Raw genomic sequence first — 12,927 nt, forward strand, 5'->3', positions numbered from 1 at the left:
ATCTTTTTAGATATTTTATTATTATAAGCAGGGAAAAGACATAGAGCTATATGTTGTTGAGTCACTAAGTCATGTCCAACTCTTTGCGACCCCATGGACTGCAGAATACGAGGTTTCCCTGTCCTTCACTATCTCCCAAAGTTTGCTCAGAATCATGTCCACTGGGTCGAGAACCCCATGAACAGAGCTGTATGCTGGAATGCTATTAAGACACGATTGAAAATCCTAAGTCATAATTTTAGAAACCTATAGCATCTCACTTCAAAGCTAATACCTCTGAAATGACTAGACATTGTTTTCAAGGATGTTCAAAAAATACAAAGCCCCTCCTTTATTTTAGACACTTGGGGAATCAGACTTCTGCTGGCCTGGGTCACTGACTTTCTCTAGGGGATGTAGAACCCCATTTGACAGCACCTTCCCCTACCACATATGAAATGTGTTCTGCCTACAGGGCTCTTCTATGACCTCACTTGCTTCCTTTGTCTTCTAAAATGGTTGTGACTTGTGACTCAGAATAATGTCTTCTGCCACCTCTGTGCTTGCTGGTTGCTATAATCTTTCTCATCCCCATAAAACTTTTTTTAAGTCTTCTAACCTCTCTGAAGTTCCCTACACAAACCACAAAGAATTATGTCTTCCCACGGTGTTTCTTAATTTCTGGCCTTAGCAACCTAGATCCTGAAATCCCCACGGACTTGTATTTACCTCTTTCTCCAAGTAAACAGTATGACTCGGAGGCGAGCGTGGCAGACGTATTACTCATCCAGGAGAGGATGTGTTGCACTGGACTCAGAACGTTATTCTGGGCTGAGACTACCTCTGTAGTTTGTATCCACTGCTCACTGGTGGATGCTCTAACCTCACCCCCTCTGGAGCATCAGTACGGACTCCACTGCAGGAAACGGACTTATCAGAGGGTCCCTTCATGCAGGAAGGCTTGGCCCGGTGGAACCGGCTTTATACACTGAGATTTCAGGGATGTGGGAAAGTAGTGGACACTTTCCCGGTGAAGTAGGCGCCACATCCCACTTTGTGCCAACACCAGAGTTCCCGTTCTTCCTTCCCTCGGAAATCTGCTGCCCAGAGCCTTGACATCATTGCTGACTGAAAACCGGTGACCCCAGGGCCAAGAGTGGCTCCTGCTGTAATTAACAGATTCACAGACCACTCTTTTTTACAATGCTGAATTCTGTTGCTTATTTCAGGGTGTTCTTGGCAAAGATCAGTGACTGAACAACGTCTCTTGCAGTTGAGCAGAAAATCAGCATGTACTGTACTTCTCCAGTGTTTGTACGGCTTTTCTGGAAATGTGGATCCAGCACTGTGACTTGAAAGGGGGGAGGTACATGCATGCCTTGAGCGTGTGTGTTTGTGCATGTGTGTGCACACACGTGTGTGTGTGTGCACTTCGGGGATGAGGGAACAGGCCTCCGTTAATTAATGTGGGCAGAGAACCAGACCCCCATCCTGGGGAGCCCCACTGGAGGTTCCTGTCATTACAGAGGTCCCCTTCACAAAGTTCTGGACAACAAATCCCAGAGGATCCCTAAGAAATGGGTGGAAGGTCAGTGTTTCTTATAGTTTTGTGATTTCGAACAGGAGAACCACAGCCTTCTGAATGCAATGCTTTCTCTGGCTAATCACATCAATACTGTCTAACCCTGTCTCAGCTCTCATGGATAGAACCCCAGAAACCAAATCACTAAAGCCATTCTTTTCCTGATGTCTAAATCGAATTCAGCTGATCATCCAACCTAACCTCTGACTCTCGTCTTCTCAGTACCAGCTTCTGCCCAAAGTTGATCATTCCCTGGAGAATTCTGAGCTTTATAATCATTTCCTTCAGGGACTTTAAATAATGAACTCTTCAATTGGGATAATGATGTGGCAATTTGCTGGCAAATGTGGGCGTAGATATGTATGTCACTTGTGAGTATGTAGAAAAAGGGGGAAAAAAAGAGTTCATTTCCTTGAAATGTGATTGGGACTTCTGTCTGTCCTATCTCCCCCTTCTCATAAAGAAAAGAGAGACAGAGGTAGAATTTAAAATTAAAAATAAAAGGAAGTTATTTTAAACAGTAAAATTATTAAAAAAAAAACTCTTTCAAATCTCAATGGATAAATGGTACTTGAATCTCAGCCTGTTTGGTCCGTTCTTCCTGATGGTTGGACCTGTTAGATCTGCCCTTATGAAGACCACATTGCTTATATTTTCAGAGAAGTCCCACATCTTTTATTCTATTTCATGATGGCCCTAGGATCAGACTTTGATTTGGAATATTTGGTTGCTGTAGCTACAGCACATGGTAAACTTTGCTATGGATATGATTTCAATAAATATTTATATTATATTTTTATGAAATGCACACACACAGGTGAAACATACACGCACATAGTTCACAAACAATCTCCACCATCTGTTCATCAAGGTAAAGTGTCATTAGGAGCACAGACCAGCCAGCTGGAGAGCTTTTTCCAGAAGATTTCTAAGTAGTTAGAATAAATACCAATTAGACAGTAGAAAACTCCGAATGTATATTGGTCTGGGAACTTAGGAACTGAAAGAATTAACACAGAGAGAGCTATACAGCACATCCAGGGCCTCTAAATCCAAAGTAACTACAAAAATAATAATATACAATGCTGTAAGATCATTAAAATCTTTTCTAGCATGCACAGAAAAGTACCTGGTTAAAGCTGTTAAATATAATTCATGACAGTTGGGAGGGTCTGTTTTCAGTGCAATATATCACATTTGGAAATGAATGGATAGACAAATATATATATATTTTTGCTTACAAAAAGTGGAACAAACCAAAACCTAAGACTGTTCTGCTAAACTATTAATAATAAAAATGCAATCAGCAATTGGGATCTGGGATCTAATCATCTAATCATACTTCCTCTGTCCATTCACTCCTCTTAACTCCAACCATAACACACAGTAACACATATGTATGTGTTTAGCATCAGGAGAGTCATGTCTTCTGTGAAATTCTTGGAAATATCATCATTCACTTAAAAGCATCTTGATGATATAATTTCCTCCCTATTTTTTCATTGCCTTTTTTCTTTTTCTTTTTTGGTCTCTCTTAGCTAAGAAACACCAGAGAAATATTGAACTTTATCCATGGCTAATTTTCAGTTTTCATTTTGGAGTCATTTTTTAATTTTCAGTATTGGTGGTGAAATCTGAGTGGTGAAAGTATTGGGTCATTAACATAGGAATCTTAACATGTGGTCCTTATGTTAGTCTTCTCTATATTTTTTTCCTCATTTCCTCCATCCCTCTCTTCTTTCTTTCTTTCTCTCTTCCATCCTTCCTCCCTAGAATTCATTGAAGAGTTTCCTAAGTCCTGGCCTTTTACTTATTATTTTAATCAAAGCTTATCTCTGGGCCCAGGGTGTGAAAAGGAAAAATGTCCCTGAAATTCTATTTTACAATATAGACAGAGAAGTTGGCTTGAGTTTCACTTAAATACTATACACATTTGGTATCACACAAGAGACAGGGGTGGGGCAGCAACATAAATGCAACCATTTCCTTTGGTCTGTCTTTACAAAAGAAAGCCTCTTCCCTCATGAAAAAGTCTCTTCAGCATCTGCTCCCAGAGGCCTGCGGAAAAAACATGTTACCCATGGCTTGGAAAGGATCTCTTTTTCAGAGCACATCCACTGTTTCCCAAGAGGTCCCATGGGCTGGATTTTCCTGTCATTAGTTGAGCAATGAATAAGCACTGGATGTGTTTTCCAGGGATGAGCTGGTTGTTTCGGGGGTGGAAACATTGTATGTTCCTGAAAAACAGAACAGCAGCTTAGCTGAAGGTCACGTCTTCATGATCACTGGGGTGTGAATCTCTGCTGATCGCCCAGGGGGCGCTCTACTCCAGGGGCCAGGCAAGCCATGCCTGGAAATGAACCCAAGCCTGCCCTCCTCCCCAGACCCAGAAGTCCTGGAGAACAAACCAAGCTGTTCTCAAGCATGCATGGCAGCCGATAAGACAGGCACTAACTACTTCACATCACACCAGCAGCCAGATTGCTACAGAAGACAGGGAGATCTTGACCCGGGCGGCCCTCCGCATGCTGCCTCATGCAACAGCCTGGGGGCATCCATAGGAAGGAACATCCCTGGTCCCCTTGGGTTGCTGTGACCTGGGGAAGCTCTCAGGAGGGGTCTGAGCCGGGGAAAGGGAGGAAAGTAAAGAAAGGAGGAAATTGCGGGGGAAGAAGAGGCAAGACCAGGAAAGCAGCAGGAGTCAGGGGATGACAACAGAAGTGCTGAGGGTGAGGGTAGCAGGGAGAACGGCCCTGGGGCAACTGCATAGACTGATGCCAGCGTGGGGCGGGGACACAGCAGGGGGGCAGTGGGGGCTGCGTGTTGGGCAGGGGAAGTGACACAGTGCCCACCCTACCATCAGATGGGTGGACTGCCATGGCTAACGCTTCCGTCATTGCCTGGGGGAGCCCTTGGGGCTGCTGACAACATAAACCAAAGTTACGGTGATTATGGAGCCCTCAAGTAGGCCACCTTGGATCAGCATGAATGAGCCTGAAAGGCTGAGTGGCCACGGCCCGGATTCTCAGGCCCTAGGACCTTGGGGTCTGGGCCCCAGCTCTTGATCTGACTGGTTCAGAAACAGGGAACACACGTCACTGGCCTTACACAGTGTGTAACTCAGATTCTGTGGACTCATTTCATAGAGTTTTCACTGTTCTCACTTTAATGCAAATGCTACACACCATCCAGGGCTTCCCAGGTGGCACGAATGGCAAAGAACCTGCCTGCCAATGCAGGAGACATAAGAGACGCCAGTTTGATTCCTGGGTCAGGAAGATCCCTTGGGGAGGAAATGGCAACCCACTCCAGCATTCTTGCCTGGAGAATCCCATGGACGGAGGAGCCTGGTGGGCTGCAGTCCATGCCGTCCCAAAGAGTCGGACACAATTAAGCGACTTAGCACGCACAAACACGATCCAGGGATAGTGCTGGCCAAGAGGAAAAGTTCTGATATATCCTGGATCTCGGATGATTTCACAACAGCTCCAACCAAAAGGGAAGTTCCTGAAGTTTCATGAGTAATACATCAAGCTGAAGCCCCAAATGCCAAGTTCTCCTGAACTTTAATAACTAATAGGCATTCCCAAAATTCACCAGAGAGCCATAGCCTGGAAGGCTTTTGACACATTTCATACATTTCTTCATTTGTGAGATCTGTTCAGTTTGGAGGAGCTAGAAGGAATTCTAGTGCCTGTTTCCCTGGCAGGAGGTGAGGGGTTGGGGGAACAAGGGACAGGGGTTTCAGCTTGCCAGAACAGCTGAGACCCACTGCCCAAAGTCATTCACATCCTTCATCTGAGATCTAAAAGGAGAAAATGTTCATCGCACACGCCCCTAATAGAATAGCTAACTTGGGTGATCTCTCATACGTATGCAAGGTTTTAAAAATGCCCGTGTGTAAAACAAGAATACTCCAAAAATAGAAAAAGGAAAAAAAAAAAAGAAATGAAACTCACAGCACGGGATGCTAGGGTAGGATTCTCTAAATATATTCTTCCTGCACCATAACCCAGAGCTATGACCTACCTATTCTTATATAACATGAATAGAAGTTTGTGTTTGACCAGGACAGCAATTAACATTCAGTTCCCATTTTTATGGTGGGTATGGTTTTGATGGAGAGTTCTCTGCAGGCTGAAGGCAGCTGCCTTCTGTACCAACATCCTGGTAGTTTGGCAAAATATAAGCAGGTATTTAACCTCTGCCCCAAATAAGGCCATTGTGGGTCAGTGTTATGAAGTGGACAGTTGGACACTAGGGGTGAGATTTCCCCCCAGGGCAAATGCGTTTAGGTCAACCCAGGAAAGATCTAGAGGACACTACGTACCTGTTTTACCAAACAAATTGTTAAATCTTCTTGATATCGGAGAGCTCATAGAAAATACAGGTGTAGATGAACCTATGGATGTTGACTAGAGAAGAAAAGAATTAAAAGTAAACATGTTAGTCCAAGGTCCTGTTTGAATCTGCAGAATGATTTGTTTGCTGCCCTCTTGTGGTCACTGCCTGCATCTTTCATCTCACCTAAGGAGAGGGCCTGGATGAACCTGAACTTCTATTTCAGACAAATTAAGCAGGAAAGCCTATATTGGTGGCTCAGACCACCAGATTCACTAAGAATCTGCCTGCAATGCAGGAGACCTGGCTTCAATCCCTGGGTCAAGAAGATCCCCTGGATAAAGGAATGGCAACCCCCTCCAGTTGTCTTGCCTGAAGAATTCCATGGACAGAGGGGCCTGGTGGGCTTAAGTCCTTGGGTGGCAAAGAGTTGGACATGATTGAGTGAATAACACTTTCACTTTAAGCAGGAAAGCCACCTTTTGAAACACTGGAATCTTGTCATAGGTATTAGGCTTCCAAATACATATTTTACTGTTTGATAAGGTTTATTATCTTCTGACATGTGAAAACAAATATTTTCCAAGAAGAACTACACAGAATTCATCATTATTCTCAAATTGTGTTCTTAAGGCTCATAAATGGCCTTGAGTTTCCCCAGGAGATTGCTTCTCATTGAGATTTGGTCTTAACTTCCAGTTGATACTATCTGTGCTATTGGCCCCTATAATCCCTATTTTAAGATGTGGGGACAGCATCTTAATGCCAGTTCATTGCTGTGGTTTTGATTAAAAGGCAGAATCAGGTACAAAGCAAGTACGGTGGAATAATCTATAATTATTCCACTACACTACAATTGGTAGTGGAGAGAGAGGGGTTTTTCAAAGTCTCTACGAAGAAACTATTTACCTTTGAGTGTTGTGAAGACCATTTTGACCGTGAATACTTATTCAGCAAGGCTTCCTGCACCTGCAGAGTTTAAAAGAAGCCATTGTCAAATGCTGAAAAGGATATGGAGAGAAGGGAAGCCTTCTATACTGTTGGTGGGAATGTAAAGTGGTAATAGCCACTGTGGGGACCAGTGTGGAGGGCCCTTAAAAAACTAAACTAAGAACAGAGCCACCATGTGACCCTGCAACCCCAGTCCTGGGCATATACCCAGAGAGCAATATGGTCCAAAAGGGTACATGCACCCCAATGCTCATTGCAGCACTGTTTACAATAGCCAAGATGTGGAAGCAACCTAAATGTCCGTTGACAGAGGAATGGATAAAGAAGATGTGGTACATATATACAATGGAGTATTACTCAGCCGTTAAAAATAATAATGCCATTTCCAGCAACATGAATGGAACTAGAGATTGTTATACTGAGTGAAGTAAGTCAGAGAAGGAGAAGTATTGTGTGACATCTCTTGTATGTGGAATCTAAAGAGAAATGATGAAATGAACTGATTCACAAAATAGAAACAGACTCACAGATTTAAAAAATGAACTTATGGTTGTCAGGAGGGGAGAGTGGGGGGAAGGGATAGTTAGGAAGTTTGGGATCAACATGGATACACTGCTGTGTTTAAAATGGATAACTGAAAGGTCCTACTCTACAGCACAGGGAACTCTGCTCAATGTTACGTGGCAGCCTGGATGGGAGGGGAGTTTGAGGGAGAAGGGATACATGCATATGGATGGCTGAGTCCCTTCATTGTTCCCCTGAAACCATCACAACATTGTTAATCAGCTCTATTCCAATATAAAATGAAAAGGTTAAAAAAAAAGAGGCCATTGTCAGCCTAATATGTCATGGCTCTTTAGACTTTTCTAGGAGCATGACTATCATCGTTCTTACCTTCTGATCCCAGAGGCATCCAAAGAGTAAAATGAATAATCCCTGAAAAAAAATCAGAAAGAAGTGCATTTAAATCATATTATTTACTAATCATATTCTTGTCTAGCAAAATAGGAAGTATTGTTCACGTAGCATAGGATTTGCAAGCTACTTCATTCTACGGCTGCATTTATGGTCAAGTAGATGACAATCATGTAGCAGGTCCACACCAAGGGACCTTCAATGTTACAATGTTATGAGGATATTTTCAATTTTCCTATTTCCACCCAATTGTAAGCTGGAGGTCCTGCTGGCTATGTTATTAAACATGCCTCTTATGTCTACAGCAGTCCTCACAGTTGTAATGTGGACATAGGGCATGAGGTAGAAAAATCAGTCCCTCCTAGACAAGACATCATTAGACATGAACCTTAGAGTTTGGAGTAGCAGGATTTGCATGGTCTTGGCATGAGCATCTAGGATGATGTCTCAGCATCACCCCAAGACGCCCTGCCTTCTCACCAGCGCATGGGAGCCTAGGGTTACCATTCATCTATTGGATGAATCACAATCAAGCATCCCTTCCTTGTGCTCCAAAGGCTTGTTGTCTGTACCTCTGCTAAAGCCCTCCTAACAATGTGACTTGTATTATAATTCGTTTTGCACTACTGGAGAGCAAAGGGAACGTATTTTTCATTTTCATATAATGAAAGTGAAGTCACTCAGTCGTATCCCAACTCTTTGCGACCCCATAAACTGTAGCCTACCAGGCTCCTCTACCCATGGGATTGTTCCAGCAAGAATATTGGAGTGGGTTGCCATTTCCTTTGTGGGGGATCTTCCCGACCCAGGGATTGCACTGCAGGCAGACTCTTTACCATCTGAGCCACCAAGGAAGCCCATTCATATAATGAATGGAGCAGAATTCTTCCAGCCTTCAGCAAATGTTACCTGAGCACCTTCTATGTGGTACCGAGCATTTACTTCATTTGTCAAATGGTTACCTAGCTCCTAGCCTGTTCCAAGGTCTTTGCTGGAACTAGGGATATACTGATAAGAAAGACAGGTGCTTCCACCTCACCAAGGCAGAGCTCATTTAATGCTTGTGAAAATCAACTGGAGAGGCTGTTTGGTTTAACGGTGGTATTTGCATTTAGGATATAATAGACAGCATCAAGATAACATTGGATAAATATCAGAATCCAGTGTAGGGAAGGGACTTTCCTCCTATTTGCATCATCAAGGCATTTAGCAGGGAGGCACATAAGCAACTAAATTATAAAGCATGTGATAAGAGGTATGAGGTTCCATGGGAGCAGAGGAATGTGCCTTTTCTCTTTCATTGAGTTCTTGTCATTACTGTTCTTTAGGGCCAGGGCCTCCCCTGAACTCAAACCCTTCCCCATTCCTACCCTTATTTGTGTTTCTATCATTACAGATCCTCGCTGAGAGCGCTGCCCTGCAGAACATACCTGGAAGGCATTGAGGAGGGTAAACACAATGTGGAACACAGCATTGCTCCCCTGGAACACGGTGGCCAGACCGAAACCCCAGGTGAGCCCCAAGAGTGGCGTGAGGACCCCAATGCTCTTGGTGATCTGGATCAGGCTGCTCTTCTCCTGCTTGCTCGGCTTGTCCCCGATGGAGGGCCTCAGGATCTTGGTGACGACCACGACCGTGATGGTCATGTTCACCACCACGATGACCAGGGCCGGGATGACGAAGGCCAGCAGGGCCTTGGTGTCCTCCCAGTTGAGCCAGCACGCGTTCTTCCTGGTGTAGACCTCCCGGGGCTGGGTGGCCCCCACCGTGATGACAGAGATGAGCAGCGGGCAGCCGTACCCCAGGGAAAAGGCGATCGTCTTCTGAATGGACTTGCTCGTGTCGTGCAGGATGAAAACCAGGCGGTAGAAGAGCATGAGGCCCAGGGTCAGCATCCAGAAGAAGACGCTGAGGTAGAAGAAGTGGACGAAGAAGGTGGCGGCCACACAGGCCGTCTCGTTGAGTGGGAAGCGATGGTCGTGGATGGCAGCGGCCACGATGAACCAGACGTCGGCCACCAGGAGGGAAGCGGTGATGTTGACGATGCAGATGTGGCGCATGGAGGAGGTCCGGTTCTTGGTCACCGACTTCCACACCACGGCCTCCACGACGAGGCAGGCTGCTAAGCTCAAGATGGAAAAGCACAGCCCAATGTAGGAAATGATATCCAGCAGGATTTTCAGGAGAGAATCGGGGTCTGGGGAGTCGGGTGACATGAGGATGGAGAAGGAGGTGAGGTGCTCACAGCTGCAGGTCACGCTGTCCTCGGTGACTGCTTTCACATAGCACCCGCTGCTGTCCCACCCCCCGGTGTGGTTGGCGAGGTCGAAGTTCCAGAACACACACTGCGGTATCCCGCCCGAAGGGTGGTTGTTTTTGAAAGTCATCAGAATCCTGAATGGCGTGGTTATGCTGCGACTGACGGTGGTGGTCATCACCAAGCTGTTGGCAAAATTCTCTCCCGGAACATCCTGGTCGAGGATGGTTTTGAGAGTTGGGAAAGCCACGGTGACGACAAATGAATCTGGCTGCAGGTGTTCCAGCTGGCATCCATTGATGGTCACGTTGCCCCAGAGGTCAGAGTCTAAGAAGACAAAGCTCTGCCTGTAGGATTGGAGGTGGCCGGGTTTTATGACCATGCTCTTCATCTGCACATTAGGTTGGGAGATGGTGCTGTCTTCTGCCCGTAAAACTCGGGAAAATCTTTCCACTGAATCCAATAGCTGTGAGCTATAATTGGTTTTTTGTTGCTGTGACATCTTCCAGGTATTCAAGGCAGACTTGCCAAGGATGACGTTGACCGTGGAGAGGACGTGCTGTAATTGACAAGGCATGGGATCAAACCAACTGAATGTTTTCAATCATAAAAGAGAGAGAGAAAAGAACATCTCCTTGGAAACTGGGTAAGTGGGTACATGCTTGCGTGCATGCTCATTTGCTAAGTCATCTCAGACTCTTTTGCAACCTCATGCACTGCAGGCCACCAGGCTCCTCTGTCCATGGGATTTCCCAGACAAGAGTACTGGAGTGGGTTGCCATTTCCTCCTCCAGAGGGTCTTTCCGACCCAGGGATGGAATCCAAGTCTTCGGTGTCTCCTGCATTGGCAGGTGGATTCTTTACCACTGAGTCACCTGGGAAGCTCTAAGTGGGTACAGAGAAGAAGAAAAGAGAAGGGGGATGTGCAGCATCACAGGTTGTAGGGGACAATGATCCACCTTCTTATGGGGAGAAAGCAGAGGATGGACCCCACCCCAACTTCAAGATTTTGTGAAATGTTTAGAAGTCATGACAGAACCACCCCTACAACTCACTAAGGTCAACTCAGCAGGCTGGCAGAGATATTTATTAATTGTTTTATGTTTTATTTTATTTGAAATCTCAAGCCTGTAAAGGCTTTTGAGTGGGCGGTATTTCACCAGCAAGGGTGAAGGAGTCTCCGAAGACCCTCTCAAATGCTGAGCACCAAATAAGAGTGTTGTTAAAGGCACCTTTCTTCTTTGCTCAACAGTTTGATTCCCTCTCCCATAAACTTGGAATTTTCATTTGTGGCTTAACTCCATGGAGAGAAGTGGCTTCTCTCTGCCCTTCTTTGCCTTGTTCTGTTCTCTGAAATGATGAGCCTTGGAGTTAGTTGAACAGTGGCCTCCAAGATGACTTGTCCTAATTCCCAAACTCTGTGAATGTGACCTGATTTGGAGAAAGAGTCTTTGTAGATGCTATTAAGGATCTTGAGAGAAAAATCACCCTGGATTACCTGGTCAGGCCCTAAATCCAGTGACAAGTATCCTTAAAAGAGACAGATGAGGAGGAGATAAATGGAGAAAATGAGTCATATGAGGACAAAGTTGGAGGCTGGAATGAGGCAGCACAAGTCAGAGAATGCCTGGATCTACTAGAAACTGGAAAGTGAACATGTTAGTCATTCAGTCTTGCCTGACTCTGTACAGCCCCATGGACTGTCGCCTGCCAGGCTCCTCTGTCCATGGGATTCTCCAGACAAGAATACCAGAGTGGGTAGTCATTCCCTTCTCCAGGGATCTTCCTGACCCAGGGATTGGACCTGGGTCTCCTGCATTGACAGGCTGATTTTTTTTTTTCCATCTGAGCTACCAGGGAAGCCCCCTAGAAGCTAGAAGAGGTGATCAAAGATCCTTCCCTAGAGCCTTCAGAGGAAACGTGGTCCCCAGATACCTTGATTTCAGACTTCTAGCCTCAAGGAGTGTGAGAGAGGAAATTTCCTCATTGTAAGCCACCCAGTTTATGGCAACTTGTTAGAACAGCCCTCAGAGATCTGTATAAGCTCCTTGGACTCTTGTAACCCAAGCTGCTTGCCGGTTGCCTCTGGTTGGGTTTGTCGAGTAAGAAACACCAGCAGGAGGTGAGATGATGAGAGAAGAAAGAAGCCGAGATCTATTTTTCCTGCATCCTCATTTCTACTCTCAGCATATCTTTGGTATGGTTATGTCCTTCCAATGCTATAGCTCCTGCTCAGTGATCCCTCCTCCAAGGTTATGGGTGCACTATTTCCTCTCCTTTTCCTGTTAATCCTCAAGGCAGTAAAGGTTTCTAAATGCTTCTGGTTTCTGGTGGCCTCACACTTTTAAAAAAATTCCTAGTTTTACCTCTGTAAGTATCCCTTTGCTAAAGTATCTTCATTTGAACTTTGGTGAGCGAATTCTCTTTCCTCTTAGAACACTAATTGCTGGAGAAAAAGGAACCTTCTTACACTGTTGGTGGGAATGTAGATTGATATAGCAAGAACGGAAAATAGAATGGAGGTTCCTTCAAACACTAAAAATAGAACTATCATATGATCCAGCATTTCCACTCCTGGACATATACCCAGACAAAACCATCATTCAAAAAGATACATACACCTCAGTGTTAATTGCAACACTATTTACAATAGCCAAGACATGGAAGCAACTTAAATGTCCATCAACAGAGGAACTGATAAAGAACATGTGGTGCATATATACAATGGAATATTACTCAGCCATGAAAAGGAATGGAGTTGTGTCATTTGAAGAGATGTGGATGGATCTAGAGACTGTCACACAGTGAAGAAAATCAGAAAGAGAAACAAATATTGTACATTGATGCATATATGTGGAATCCAGAAAAATGGTGTAGATAATCTTATTTTCAAAGCAAAAAT

The 12,927-nt window shown here is 44.8% G+C and overlaps 1 protein-coding gene across 4 annotated transcripts in view; it reads right to left on the reverse strand.

Moving 5' to 3' along the window:
- Window positions 1-12,927, reverse strand: part of ADGRF5 (adhesion G protein-coupled receptor F5) — a 109,593-nt gene continuing 96,666 nt past the window's right edge. For 3 of the 4 annotated variants that reach the window (XM_065912113.1, XM_065912115.1, XM_065912111.1), the window contains 5 exons: window positions 9,199-10,584; window positions 7,748-7,789; window positions 6,812-6,871; window positions 5,892-5,976; window positions 1-3,798 (listed from right to left, as the gene is read on the reverse strand). In XM_065912113.1, the coding sequence (XP_065768185.1) occupies window positions 3,719-3,798; window positions 5,892-5,976; window positions 6,812-6,871; window positions 7,748-7,789; window positions 9,199-10,584 (1,653 nt within the window). In that variant the 3' untranslated portion in view covers window positions 1-3,718. Of the gene's footprint in view, window positions 3,799-4,418; window positions 4,483-5,891; window positions 5,977-6,811; window positions 6,872-7,747; window positions 7,790-9,198; window positions 10,585-12,927 lie in introns of all 4 variants that reach the window. The other variant, XM_065912114.1, reaches the window with a different exon arrangement.

This window comes from Muntiacus reevesi, chromosome 20 (genome assembly GCF_963930625.1).
Source record: "Muntiacus reevesi chromosome 20, mMunRee1.1, whole genome shotgun sequence".
Taxonomy (NCBI): Eukaryota; Metazoa; Chordata; class Mammalia; order Artiodactyla; family Cervidae; genus Muntiacus; species Muntiacus reevesi.